At 38.9% G+C, this 14,030-nt stretch overlaps 1 protein-coding gene across 3 annotated transcripts; it reads left to right on the top strand.

The window, feature by feature from the left end:
• The first annotated feature begins 389 nt into the window (after positions 1-389).
• Positions 390-13,925, top strand: LOC144653384 (uncharacterized). 3 transcript variants are annotated; one of them, XM_078513362.1, is made up of 10 exons: positions 1,440-1,597; positions 1,875-2,179; positions 3,290-5,140; positions 7,510-8,213; positions 9,555-9,585; positions 10,764-10,813; positions 11,332-11,403; positions 12,531-13,140; positions 13,274-13,558; positions 13,731-13,925. In XM_078513362.1, the coding sequence occupies exons 1-8, from the start codon at positions 1,560-1,562 to the stop codon at positions 12,771-12,773; spliced, it is 3,294 nt and encodes a 1,097-aa protein (XP_078369488.1). In that variant the 5' UTR covers positions 1,440-1,559; the 3' UTR covers positions 12,774-13,140; positions 13,274-13,558; positions 13,731-13,925. The 3 variants fall into 3 exon arrangements, with proteins under 3 accessions (XP_078369489.1, XP_078369488.1, XP_078369487.1); XM_078513363.1 differs by lacking the exon at positions 1,440-1,597 and adding an exon at positions 390-629 and having other exon boundaries at positions 12,531-13,558; XM_078513361.1 differs by having other exon boundaries at positions 12,531-13,558.
• Positions 13,926-14,030: the final 105 nt, after the last annotated feature.

Raw genomic sequence — 14,030 nt, 5'->3', positions numbered from 1 at the left:
GAACTGACAAGCTGTAATGATTATTACAAATCTTTTAGATATTTGAAGAAGTTAAAATGCTTTGTGATCATTTTTCTTTGTCTTTTTTCACAATAAACCACATGGTGACAAGTTGGTATTCCTGTGAGTAACGCAAGGGAAGTCACGCAATGTTAGCTAACAGTTCTTGAAAGACTTGTAAGACAAATGCAGCACGGTATGTTTATGTAAAAGAGTTACTTCATTTGTTAAGATATTGGGGAAGAAAACCTCCAGGAAATCTTTGTATCTATCCAGTGTAAATCGTGTAAAAAAGCTTTCGGCCATAAAAATCACCCAATGGTCTCTGCGGGTGCATAACACAATGACGAGTCACGTGACATGATTCCACCATTTGTTCGCGCCACGAACCGATGAGAGGCTCGCGCCAAAACCAAATATCATTAACTTCACGCCGTTTATTTCACGACCTGTGGATTTGTTTACATCGTAAATGCAAGACATCCTCTTTGGTAATTTGCCTGATCAGCTTCACAAACCCTTGGCTTATAACACAGTTCCTATGTAGTCTGTTGCGACGACGATTCTTGGACGATCGAACGAGCCGAATGAAGTATTTCGCCTGGACGTGTCAACTGGTCATAGAATATGTAAGCTTTGGCGATTTTCTCCTTGTTTATATTTCCTGGTAGTTTTACACGATCTAGAATTTTAGCTTTTATTACTCGTATTTTATACCTAAGTAACTGTTTTATGTGTTTCTCCTGCATGTAATGTGAGCAGGCGAGATTTTCCTCGAATGCTGGTGTTAGATTTGTAAATTTCTCCAGCTACCTTTACTATCAGGTGATTTGCATTGTTTGAGCTCTCCCAGTTTTACTTTCGGTATATCTTCTATTGTGATTCACCTTAGATGCTATTAAATTGTGGCAGCTAATTTATTTTTGTAACATAAAACGCAATTTGACGTGGTATCTCGATAGCGTACAGCTAAGTCTTGGAGAAATCCTTGCAGAAAACTGCCTGTCATTACAACATGCCAAGGTCATTTGACCAGAGCTGCCAGTCGAAAAATCAAAATTTATACCTCATCCTACTTGCCAAAAAGTCGTTTATGGTAGACTCAGAATTATAAAATTTATATCCAGCAACCAGCAAGTTTAAAACCGATTCTAGAAGGAGTTATTAGGCTTTTTAACACTGAAATATAAATTACAATATTCAGAATTTTCAGGGGCACTCAGAAGTTTTTGACATGACCTTCACTGTTATTTCTCGCAGATTACCACAAATATCCTACTTTTGGTACAGCATTCACAGCCAAATTAATCTGTAAACAGTTTTATAAAATTGTTGAGCTGATTAGAAGGGAAAAAAAGTTTTACAAATTTTTGGCTATAATTTTGTGGCCATGTAGGCATGCCTCTCTCCAGAGCTTGGCCCCTCCTGTTGTCGCTTCTCCTCGGTTGCTATCGATCGTTTGGAAGTAAGCGAGGTTTGCTCGCACTTTTGCGCTTGTTTAAGAGCCGTTATGAGGCTTACTTCAGTACCTAAGACAGCCAGTATTACTGCAAAGACTCATGAAAACTCGCTGTCGAAATTATGGGAGGAGGCAAAGGTTAGATTTATTACTGCACTCTACTCTTGTTTTCGCTTCGTTGAAAAGCGACCGCGAAGTGAAACGACAGCAATGTTAGATTGTGTTTTTAAGTACGCTTATATTCACTTTTCTAAGCCACACAGCACAGCAATTGGCACTTTTAAACGTACCTTCTCTTGTAATATTTCATCTTTTGAATAGCTTAGCTCTCGTGACAGGAAGTATTTGGATTAATAAGTGAAGAAGGGTTTGAGTTTACGACAATCGCCATTGTTGTGTTTGCTTCTTCTCGTAGGATGACTGCCAGCGAGCTGCCTCCATCCAAGCAAGATAATACAGCGAAAGACATCGAAAAAGCTGGAGATTTGACAGAAGAGATCGCTGGCAAAGATTCTCAGGTTTTGCACGAAACACGGTCGCAAAAACAGGCTTCACAGAAACGACTTCACGAGGACCATGCGGAAACAACAAAGGACTCGAGTTTTGCTGAAGCATCTGAAACAGCGAATAATCCTGTTGGTGTTGCAACAAGAAGTAGTACAAGACCGAGCAAAAGACCAAAATTATCCACTCCTGCAACTAAGAGAGTTGGAAACCAGGGTATGTGAGCTTTAAGTATAATGATTTACTTTTTGCACAAACGACCTACTTCAGACAAGACCGCCATTTTGAGTTGCATGCGAATTTCAAACATGAAGATCGATTCCCATTGATTTTTAGGTATTACTGTAAATAATTATGCCTTTTTGGTAGAATGCAGTTTTTATTTTCAGTTTGTCATTTTTTTAGAGTTAAACTGTTGTTAAAAATTGGAAGTTTCAGACCGATTCTGACATTTGTTTACTAATGAGTCGAGATGTAGGAGTGTGTACACGTTTCACTTATTTCTCCTAACATGGCAAGCCAGATATGCCTTGTTCATGGCTAATAATATTTCTTTAAAATTCTAAAATTCCAATAATAAATACCAAAATGAAAACAGTTTAGGTACTATTTTAATAGGTTTTCCCTTATAGATATTAAGAAATTTTAAATTTTATACTTATTTTTTGACATACTATTTAATATGTTCTTAGGCTCAGGTTTCACTGTGTTCTAGATATTAGATACATACTTCTGTATTGACCAAGCACGTGGGCTATACTGCGAGAATACCGCCCGAGGTCTAGACAATACAGACCGAGAGCAGAAAAATGATTTTTATAAATATAAACAGAAATGGGAAAGGATTTTAAAGAACACGATTGTGACTGAGTACCCACAGCATGTTTCAGTCTGAAAAGAATTCCCAAACATTGTATTACATGTCTCTCTCACGAGTGAGCAAGCAAGATGAGGTAAACGCTGCATTATGATTGGATACCTGAGCAGGCAAGATGTGCATATCTTGCCCGCATCGGGATTGCCCACAATTTTCCCGCAAATTTTTTGTTGTTGTTGCCGCCAGCTCTCACACAGAAATTTTCTGCAAAGAAAAACATTTGTGTTCTTTTTATCGTTTATTCCAATCCCGACAAAGAAGTCATAATGTCGCTCGTGCCTTGAACTGTCAAAAAGTCATTTCAGTTCTTAATTCCTAACTTTATTGCCTATATAATAAATCTTTTATTGACCAAGCTTGTTGGTGGTGGGGGATTCTTTGGCCCAACCCTTTTTTATGTTATGAGTGGCTTTGAAATGGTAATAATTATACTGTTTTGCTTGTTGTAGAAAACTCTGCCGGCAGTGAAGCAGTAGCGTCCTCGTCATCTCCGCCACAGGCAAACAGAAGGAAAAAACAAGTCAAAAGGCAATGGGAGTCTTGGGGGAAAGCGGAAAAAGACACTTTCTTTGAGGCTTTGCATGAATATGGCAAGGACTTTGACAAGATCTGTAACTTCATTGCAACAAAACACAAGAGAAGAGGTGACCCTCTTGCATTGATTAAGAACAAAGATCAAGTTCGACATTTCTATTATCGTTCCTTAAACAAGATTGCCAAGTATCTGCCTGCTGAACAGCTAAGTGGTAGTGACAACCAAAAGAAGATGATAATTGAGTTGAAAGGTTTAATTTGTTACGGAGAACTGCGAAAGAAAATATGTGGCTGGAACGACAAACATGGCAAAAAGCTGGAAGAGTTACTAAGTCATGGAACAATTACTATTCGCAGCAAAGGGCGGAATTTCAAAATAAAGGCACCTGTACAGTGCCGTGCTCTTAAGCGCCTCACATCAACAGGACAGGGCAAAGAGGATGGTGACACTCAATCTCTTGCCATGCCAAATAAACTTGTGTTAGAGCTCTTGCCGCATAACCATTCTGCTTGGGCAGCTGTACAGAAATTGTCAAAGAATCCAAGGTTGAGAACGTCAGTGCCGCCGAAGAAACCGTTAAATTTGATGCTTCATTTTCTTACGAAGAAGTGGCATATTGTGTCTCAAAAGACTTTAGAACCGTTGAACATGTGTATTGTTATTCCTCCTGAATTTTATGTCAGCTCTGATGTTTTAGAAAAGCAAGCTGGTTCTCCAGCTTGCAGAACCCCATCAGGCGATCTAGAAAACGTTGCTACCCCAGACGTTTTGCCATTGGAAGATATGGCAAAAACATGCTCGCCTTCTTCATTAGAGGAAGGAAAATCTTCAGGGGCCAATGTGTTTGGTTTAAATGGAATCTTACAACATGCTCCTCATGAAGTGGGTGAAAATGGGTGCACTACTGCATCTCCTGAACATAATACACAAGGTAGTAGTTGTGCTGATAATCGCAGTCAAACTGATAAATCAGCAGAAACGCTCTTGAATGTGGAAAGTTCATCACAAAGATGTACTGAAACAACAATGGAGTCTTGCTCTACCTCAGAGCCTGCTAAGCAGGATGAGAAAGGCTCTTGTAATGACAAGAATAACCCTTCTTTTTGGACATTAGAGACGTGTGGGAACATCACTTTTGGAGAAATATTCTGCAAACTTGGAAGACCTCCAAAGTTAAAACTTGAGTACACATGGGATGACATTGAGAACAATCTAGCACCTTCACAGACTGCTGTTTCTTTGACAAAACTTGTAAATATTGCAGCGGCAGAGTTCAGTAAAGGAAAAGAAGGCAGCGTGGCGTCCAAGACAACTTCAAAATCTTCAGATGCAACGCTCACTAAGAGCTGTTCACAGTCAGTGGCCAAAGATAAGGGAGCATCTTCCAATGTGCCAAAAGAGAAAACTGTATCTAAATCTACACGCCCCGTCACAAAGACAAGTGACAAACTACCATTTATTCTTCCTTCCGTGGTTCCTCCAGCCACACAAACGCCAACAAACAGGACTATTATTTCTGATCTCTCGTCACTAGCCCGCTCCAATGCCAGGATGCGTAAAAGACAACAGAGACCAAATGTACATAGAACTCTTCTTCCAAGACCAGTTGGTAGTCCGAGTTCTGTTCCCCCTGGGGCTGTAGCAGTGTCTTTTATTCCACAACCTGGACAAACAGTCGGTACCATCCTTGCATCTGGTGTGTCCACTTCAACAGCGACGGTGACAACTCAATCCAAGACAGTTCTTTCATCTAAAACTGTGGCAGGTTTGTTAATATTATTTTGCATGTATTTATGCCTTTCTTGTCTTGAGTTTCTTTCATCTCCATTTGAACTTTCATTACCTACAATAAAACCATTGTCTACATGTACATGTAGCATGCTCACAGCAAAATAAATGAACCACATTTTTAATACTTTTCACTATCAGTGGAGTTAGAAGTAGAATAGGAAAAGTCTATAAAACACTTCCAGGAATGGTACACAGGACTGATGTGAAGGGTTGCTGATCAGCATTGTCTTGAATCTAATGTAGCCTACCGTAGTTATTCGGTTATAAGGCGCACTCGGTTATAAGACGCACCCGAAACTTGGCAACTTTGTTATGCTAAGTTTACGAACTGAAAATTCTCCAAAAACACTTGGTTATAAGACGCACCATGAGTTGGAGAGTTGAAAAGATGCGGTGATCAATTAAAGGTCAGGTCTTCTTACAGAATTTGAATGTCTGAATGTTGTTCATACTCCTTGGTACAATCGTCGAGTAAAAAGGTAACATTTCCTGCTAAAAAATACGTAAATCCACTTTGAGCTAAACTTCCATTGTTCATGCTACAAACTTAGCTGCTTAGTAACCTGGCAGATGTGTAGTTACCAGTGAGCACTAAGTTTGTAGCTTGGCTACCAAGTTCTCAAGCATGCTTCATATCGCTTCGTACTTTGTTTATCAAGTGGATTTGAAAGATTCTTAAGCTTTTTTGGTGTTTTCCTTGTCTTCTAAAGTCATTTTCCACTTTCCACGCTGAGAAAGGTTTGTTTCAAATGATTATGCTTGATTTTCTTTGTCTATTTCAATAAAATGCTGGCATATATAGCTGTTACTAAAACTCGTTTTTTCGCGATAATAAACTTCAGTCATAAACTTTGCGTTTAAACTTGCTTTTTTTTATTATATCTTACTGTAGGAGTCAATAACCAACATCAAGTGTTTTCATGTTTCTTATTTCAACTGTAAATTCGGATAAATTGGCGGTCATAAGATTTTGTTGGGCCAAAATACTCGGCTATAAGACACACCCCAATTTTGGCATAAACTTCCCACAGAAAAACATTTTTCTCGAAAAAACCGTGTGCCTTATAACCGATCTATGTACATGTATTAGCCCCTGTGGGCTTATTAATTTTTGGTCTCACAAAGCAGCAGGGTGGTGGGCTCAGGTGAGGCTCATGCTTATTTTCCAGCATAAATGAAAATGTACATGAAGAAAACTTCTGATTGATATTCACTGTCCAGAAGAATATGACTGTTGTTGCAATGCTAACCTTTGTTGTTTAGAGGTTGGTGAAATACAAAATTATCCTCATAAGCAATCATTATGGTATAGTTTGGTAAGCATCAAAGGTTATCGTCTGACGGTATTTTCGTTTTCAAAAACTTTACCCCCAAGGTAAAAGAAAAAAAACTGTCTCAAAGCTGTTTAGCAGGAAGAAAGATCTTGTCTGTACTCTTTCCTCTACTTATCCACTCTTTAACATGCACAGAACACATGAATATCGCTAACCAGAAGTGCTTTTACCATATCACTACTGTATGCAAAAAGGCGAGCCAAAGAATAGGAGTCATTATGAGACTAAAAAATCTTATCCCAACAAAAGTCAAATTACAGCTTTATAAAGCAGCTATCCTACCTCACCTAATATTTTGTCATCTAGTCTGGCATTTCTGTCGTGCAAGTGATACACGTAGATTGGAGAGGATACAAGAAAGAGGATTAAGAGCAGTTTTTAAAGATGATCGATCAAGCTACGAAGTTTTACTAAAGAGGGCAGAACTACCTACTTTAAAAAACAGGCGATTGCAAGATATATGCATACTGATGTATAAGGTTAAAAATGGGCTTAGCCCAAATCCGATCCGTCAGCTATTTAAGCCTCATCAGTCGTCCTACCAGCTGAGGCAATCAGACTTTTCGATGCCCCGCTTCTCTACAGTTACGTACGGAAAGCATTCTATTAGATACCTGGGGCCGAAGCTCTGGGGCCACCTGACAACAGAAGAAAGAAACTGCCAGTCACTTAAGACATTTAAGAAAACGATTCGGAAACGTGACTTCAACAACTTTTTAAAAATGAACGATGCAATTGCCGCCTCTGTGACTATTAATACTAGCCATGTATATAGTCTTTTTTATCACATAAATAGATTTACTTTTTTACCCGTTTTTATTATGTAAATAGCTCTTTTTTTAACTTATTTTAACTTTAAATTATTAATTGTAATAGTTGTATAATGATAGGTTTAAGTTGTTTTACGTTGTTTTCTTAGTCAGGTGTCCACAATTAGTAGAGGGGACTTTTCCCCTCAGCTAAACATTATCAGACACGGAAATAAAGTTTATTATTATTATTATTGTAGAAACATCAAGTAGCTCAGAACTTCCTGTCGTTACAAGCCTTGTGGATACTTCATCACCGCATGCAGTGGCTGAAAATGTCATTACAAATACAAACTCTGCTGACTTGGGTCTAGAAATGTCAGGGTTTGCAGACACAGACCTTCTTGCTGTTATGGACCAATTTGTTGGCGACACAAAATCATTAGGAGAAAGCGTTGTGACCACGTCAAACTCTGTAGATTCAATCATTGGACTTGCACTTGGAACTGCCTTAGATGGCAATGGGACGCAACTATCAATTGCTGGAATAAGTGAAGATTCCAATTCTGCATTTTTAGCATCTCTTGCCAGTTCGAAAGCTTCCAATTTAGACTTAGCAGCACAGACAGTTCAGAGGATCAGTTCAAACACGGAGTTAACTGCTCCAGACGTGCATATCGAGGAACTAAATTCTGGTGTAGCTGGCGGTGTACCATCAAGCATGGCCAGTCCAACATTGGAGAACATTCTTAACCCCACTGGTTCAACTGCACAGTCTCCTGTTTCAACAACATGTGATGTGTTTTTTAGTAGCACAGGACCTATTAGTAGCATTGTGGATTCACAGAGTCAACAAGAAGCACTTATTGGTAAAGAAAGCTTGCCTGTGCCATCTTTGATGTTATCCCCAAATGCAGATAGTGGGCTGTCGTCCTCCTTTCAGACACATTGGTTCAATGGAGAGGTACAGTAATAAAACTGTCAATGTATTATAGTAAACAATTTTGTTCTAACTTGCCAAATACAGTGCAACTTCTCGAACTGGGCCACTTGGAACAAATTAATTAAAGGAGAAGTTCACTCCAGAATGGCCATTCATTTTCTTTACGCCAATAAAAAGTTTATACAAAGATATGTTATTCACCAAAATTTCAACCTCCAACGTTCGCTATAACCCTTCGAAATCTTTCCCAAAACTTGACAACTGAACGCCGCCATCTTGGAGCTGGTAATGTATGCGTGACGTCAAAGAGCTTAGCCTGAAGTTTTGCGGGAAAATTTTAATAGTCAAAACTCCTTGTGTTTTGTATTTCTTGGAGCTCTGTTTGTCGAGCAAAATGGAGATGCACAAACAGGCATTTTGACAAACAAAAGCCACTACGAAGAAACAAGGAGTTTTGAGTATTTAAATTTTCTCGCCAATCTTCAGGCTGAGCTCTTTGACATCACGCATACATTACCAGCTCCAAGATGGCGGCGTTCAGTTGTCGAGTTTTGGGAAAGATTTCGTAGGGTTATAGCGCACGTTGGAGGCTGAAATTTTGGTGAATAACATATCTTTGTGTAAACTTTTTATTGGCGTAAAGAAAATAAATTGCCATTCTGGAGTGAACTTCTCCTTTAACCAATCTGAAAAATATACTTACACAAGCATGCAACTGCATCAGGCAAGCAAAATTTGAGAGCTTCTTTTCCAAAGGGCAAGCTGGATTTAAGTTTTTTTCAAGCCCTAGCCTTGATCCCTTCCACCTCATATGTTGGTAGTGCTTAAGCTTCTTCCAATAAATTTTATTTAAAAAAATATTCACAGGTTAAATCGCCCAGCAGCATATTGTCATGGTTCGTACAATCTTGAAAAGGTCTTGAATTTTAGCATCGTCTTGAAAAGTCCTTGATTTGGTTAGTCCTTGAGAAGTACTTGATTTCCTCCTTAGGTTTGAAAGTCCTTGATTAGGGCTTCTTGCACGCCGTGTTACTTTTTTGATAAATTATATTAATTTGGTAAAGAAAGTGGTGGGAACAACTTCAAAACGAAAATACTGTAACTTGCGAAAAGCACGCCTACTGAAGCAGTGTCTCCTCAATTTCATCCTTGGGTTGCCCGGCCTCTGATGTGGGGTTCTTCCATCTTAGAGGGGCAACTGGCTGATGTGCATAGACATGTGCTCGCTCAGTCCTGAAAACAACTTTTTGTCCTTGAAAAGTCCTTAAAAAGTCCTTGAATTTTGTTTGCCTGAAATTGTACGAACCATGTATTGTGAATATTGTTCACTTCGTAACACATTTTTTTTTTTGCTTTTTTCAGTCTTCCAACTTCTCTATTGGCAGTCTACTTGGTAAGATCTTGTTTTTCCTGTATTGTTTGATTCTCTGATCTGGCTATTCTAACGACACTTAGCATTTTTAAATATTTTTGTAAAGCACCTATGAACTTCAAGGATACTGGTGCTATATAATTATTATTGTTCGTGTTGTTGTTATTAATTTAATATCAGCCAAAAAAAATTGTTCTTCCCTGACCTACTTGTTCCATTGGATGGTGCAGGTAATCTGACACTATTAACCAAATTAAAATTCAAACCAACAGTCTTGGACAAAACTTTTTGAAAAGCTTCAAAACTTTTCAAAAAGTTTTCATTCTAACATTTTACTTAAGTGTAAAATACATATTTGATGGTTAAAAGTGCTGATAGCGTATTCATCTAACCACCTTCCTGTAATCAGTGTTGTTTTGTTGTAGCAAAAAAGTTGCAGGGAGAATTTCAGCTCTCTGAAACATCCATCTCTCAAAGGAGCAAAGCAGCACTCAAAATAAATCCAAGATGTTTAATTGATGTTGCAAAACTGAAGGTTCAACCAGGGTCTGGAAGGGTCTTTTCGGGATCCGGGATTTGATCAAAACGGTGCGGGATCGGGAAAACGCATGCGGGTTCGGGTGACTGCTCTCCGGGAGTGGGTCACCAAGTTTGGACACGGGGTACGGGTTTTGCCTCTGTCGGGTCGGGTCCGCCCAATAGACGTCTGCAGCGAAAGTGAATCAACCGTACCAGGCAAGCGCTAAGTGGTGTCTCGCTTCAAACTTAGAGAAGGTTGAGGCTGTTCCTGTAAACTTTCTATCAGGACGTGCACACGCTAACAGGACAACCTCTTCCCCGGCGCTTTTCCTCCCCTCTGAAGGGAACAGCGCCCAGTGGGGTCCCACGGATGAGGTTGTTACAGGACGCCCTCCGCCGGTCTTACCGCTGTCATCGTCCTCTCGTCATTTGAGGTATGAAAAGCTATTTCAATCGAACGGGCAAATCTACACCTTACATTTATTAGCTTTTGGAGAAATAAGTATTTTTTAATGTCTTTTTGGAGAAAGAAAAACGGGATTCGGGATAGCGATTAAAAAGTGCGGGATTCGGGAATTTCGTAAAATGGGCGGGAATGCGGGATCAGGACCCCCCTTCCAGACCCTGTTTAACTGACTTAAAGCATGCCAATGACTGCTTCTTTTCTGTCTTTTTAACAGATAAATTGACCACTTCGCCCAAAAAGGATGAAAGGCTGGTTAGTCTAGAGGTAATAATGTTGAAAATGTTAACATCTTTGATTGAACTGAAGCACTATTTTAAGTTGTACTACTACATGATGCTGACTGCAGTTTCAGGAGTGCTAAATGATAAAGTGTTAGAAGTATTTCCTTACTGAAGTTTAGTTATACAGTGTACATGTAATGCAACCAACATGCCACCACTGAACACCTCTCACTAGTGAACGCTTGATCAAAATCCTTCCCTGTTTTAGAATGGAAATTTCTTAAATGGAAACTCCCTAGTTATTTGAGTGGTTACCTCCCGATCTTGTAAACTGATCCAAATGTCTGAACTTTTCCTCAGGAACTTTGGTAGAACAGTGATCCAAAAGTGTAAATTCCTTAATTAAAAAGAGGTTTGATAACTGACTGATAACTTCATGAAATTGCAGAAATCGCCAAATGCATAGCCAAAACCCTTCACATTCTTCTGTGTTGACCAGACTTTTTTTCCCTTCAGTGGCAAGCCCCTGAGCTGTTCTAAATGCTAATTTTCTATTTGTAGGATTCATCTGGGGCAAGTGCATTCAAGGAACCATCTCAGGATACCCTTCTTAGTTCCCATCATCTACTAGATGTAAGTCAATAATTTTATGTTCAAATTAATGTAGTATGCTTTTTATCAGTGAGTGCTTTAAATAACTACTTAATTTACATTGTAGAACAACCTTCCTTTCTTTTGGGGGATGCGGTGCAAATGTTAATGCAATTGTTAATGTAATGGACTCTGTGTTCAAGTGTTGGCCAGTTCATGGTGTTGTGTTCTTGGGCACTAGATTACAGTAAACACCCGCGTGTAAGAACCTACAATTTTCTAAGTTTGGCAAAATAGGTTCTTGTATTTGGGGGTAGTAATTGGTAATTTAGGCTAAGTAGGTTCTTAATAAGGTTCTTAATTTCTAAGGAGGAGCCATAGTTTTTGATTGTACGAGAAGAAAAAAAATGGGTTTGGTCCTTCATTATGCAGCATTTATTCATAACTGTATTGCTTCAAGCCTCATGCAAGGTCCAAAGAAGACAATTACAGTCTATGTGAATTTGTCTTTTCTTTATTTGTAAATACAGTTGGGATGTTCTGTTAAAAATGTTCATAAAAATTTTCTATAACCCACATATAAGAACCTGCTGAAATTTGCTTGGCTAAACAGGTTCTTATATTTTGGGGTATTAAAATGGCAAATTTCTGCCAGCAGGTTCTTAAACCACTAGGTTCTTACACGCGGGTGTTTACTGTACTCTCTCGAGATGTTAGGGCAACCTGGCAGATATACTGGGAAAGGGGAGGGGACACCTGCAATGGACTAGCATCCCATCCAGGGGATGTTGCAATATTTCTAGTGGCTCCATACTTCAGAAAGCAAAGTTACGTAGGTAATTCGCTTGCAGTTCTGGACTGGAAACAGCTCATGAAGGCCTTTTTTCTCTTTTTTGGTTATGCATGGTTCAGTAAATAGGTGGTTGTGCAATGTACACTGTGTGGCTCATATCTAAATCTCAGCCGAGAAGATATGAAAAATCATGCAAACTCATAAAAAAGTTGTTTTGTGAACAAAATAAAATTTGTAGTTCATAGCAAGCAGCATTGATATAAATTTGTTTTTTCCTATAATTGGAAAAAATAGAGGAACAGATCACAGTCAAGGAAACGTCTGGATGATTGTGATCAAGTTGTACTGATGCCGGAAAACATGTTTTGTGTTTTAGCCGGAGACAGCATTACAGCATTATATGGATGAGAACAGTGTTGACTTTGTGAAAAAATTCCAAGATCTGGCCAAGGAAATGGCTGGAGAAAATAACAAAACACCAACAAGTTCTTCTTCCAGTGGTCCTCTGTTCCCAGCACTGTCGAACACTGAAGCAAACAGCAGATCATCTGACGACAGCAATAGTGGCAGCTTGAACTTCAAGCACATTCTCAGACAGACAAATATGAATGGTAGTTGACTCTGCCTACTGTTACGTTTCTGTTGTTGTCCTTCAACTTGTTTTAGTTCCTGTTTGAGAATGCAAGCCTTTGTTGTGGGTGAACATTCCTGATGAAATAGCCGGTGTATTGTACCACTGTTCTTCTGTGTCTTACATGTGCATGTACATTCAGCTCATTTTTGGCCATTTTTAGTTAAAAATCCATTGCAAGAAGTGACTTGAGACACTTCCAATTTATTTTTTGTATCAGTTCCAATAAATTATTCCCCATCCCTCTCATTGATACAATAAAATTATGTGTGGTAGTGTTTCACCACTTTTTGTAGTGGATGTGTCCCCTTTGCAAAAACTGAATCTTGCAGTTATCCAGCTAACCTGCGAGCAGGCTCTCTTCAGTGGCAACATAAAAGCAGCAAAACTGCATGGTTTGGTGAGTGAAGCAAGCTGCTGAGTCAGCGAGCAGAGTGAGCCTGCGACTCGCCTCGTGTGTGTTGCCACTGAAGAGAGCCTGCTAGCAGGCTATTATTCAGCATAAAACTTCTAAATCCTGTTTTCATCAAGTATAGCTTAACTGAGTGGATGTTTAATGTGCAAGCCAATTCTGTTGCAATACTTCTCCATGTTTGTGTTTGCAAAGGCAGTGAAAAACGATTTTTAAATAGTAGCATGCTTCTGTTTAAAAAAGCTTTTAATATCTTTTGCATGTGGTTTATTAGTGGCCTGACAACCTGACCTGAAGATATACCTGATTATTGCAGTTTATTTTAGTTTCTGATATTGTTTGGAACAAGTGACCTTTTTGGGTTGAAAATTCTATTTTAAAAAAAAAAACTCATTTTTTTTTTTTTTAAATTTTTTTTTTTTTTTTTTTTTTTTTTTTTCCCCCCCCCCCTCCTTTTTTTTTTCAAAAAAAAAAACCGACAAAAAAAAAAACAAAAAAAAAAAAACCCGCAAAAAAAAGGCGAACTATTGTAGCCATATAATAATGTCTGTTAACTCACTCACCACACGATCTTTGCTATCTCCTTACTGGTCTCCATACATGAGTGTATCGAATTTATGAGTTCGAGTTAGACATTTCGAGTTCAAGTTATGGGGTAACATTTTCCCAGATGGTCACGCATAGTGTCACCCTATCACCAAATGAAAGCTAACCGCAAGCAAATAGGAGTGGAACTAACCGCAAGCAAATAGGAATGGAACTAACCGCAAGCAAACCAAGTGGAGCTCCGCAAGCAACTCGAACTCGATATTTTAACTCGACTCGAATTCTAA

The sequence above is a fragment of the Oculina patagonica genome, chromosome 5, assembly GCF_052425735.1.
Source record: "Oculina patagonica isolate OP01 chromosome 5, crgOcupat, whole genome shotgun sequence".
NCBI lineage: Eukaryota > Metazoa > Cnidaria > Anthozoa > Scleractinia > Oculinidae > Oculina > Oculina patagonica.
This window is presented reverse-complemented; position numbering and strand designations above follow the sequence as displayed.

Excerpts from the sequence above, each read along its gene's own strand:
- LOC144653384 (XM_078513362.1), top strand. The coding sequence starts at position 1,560 with ATGAAAACTCGCTGTCGAAATTATGGGAGGAGGCAAAG. Across the intron at positions 9,586-10,763 it reads CTCTATTGGCAGTCTACTTG|ATAAATTGACCACTTCGCCC; the intron begins GTAAGATCTTGT and ends TCTTTTTAACAG. Across the intron at positions 11,404-12,530 it reads GTTCCCATCATCTACTAGAT|CCGGAGACAGCATTACAGCA; the intron begins GTAAGTCAATAA and ends TTTGTGTTTTAG.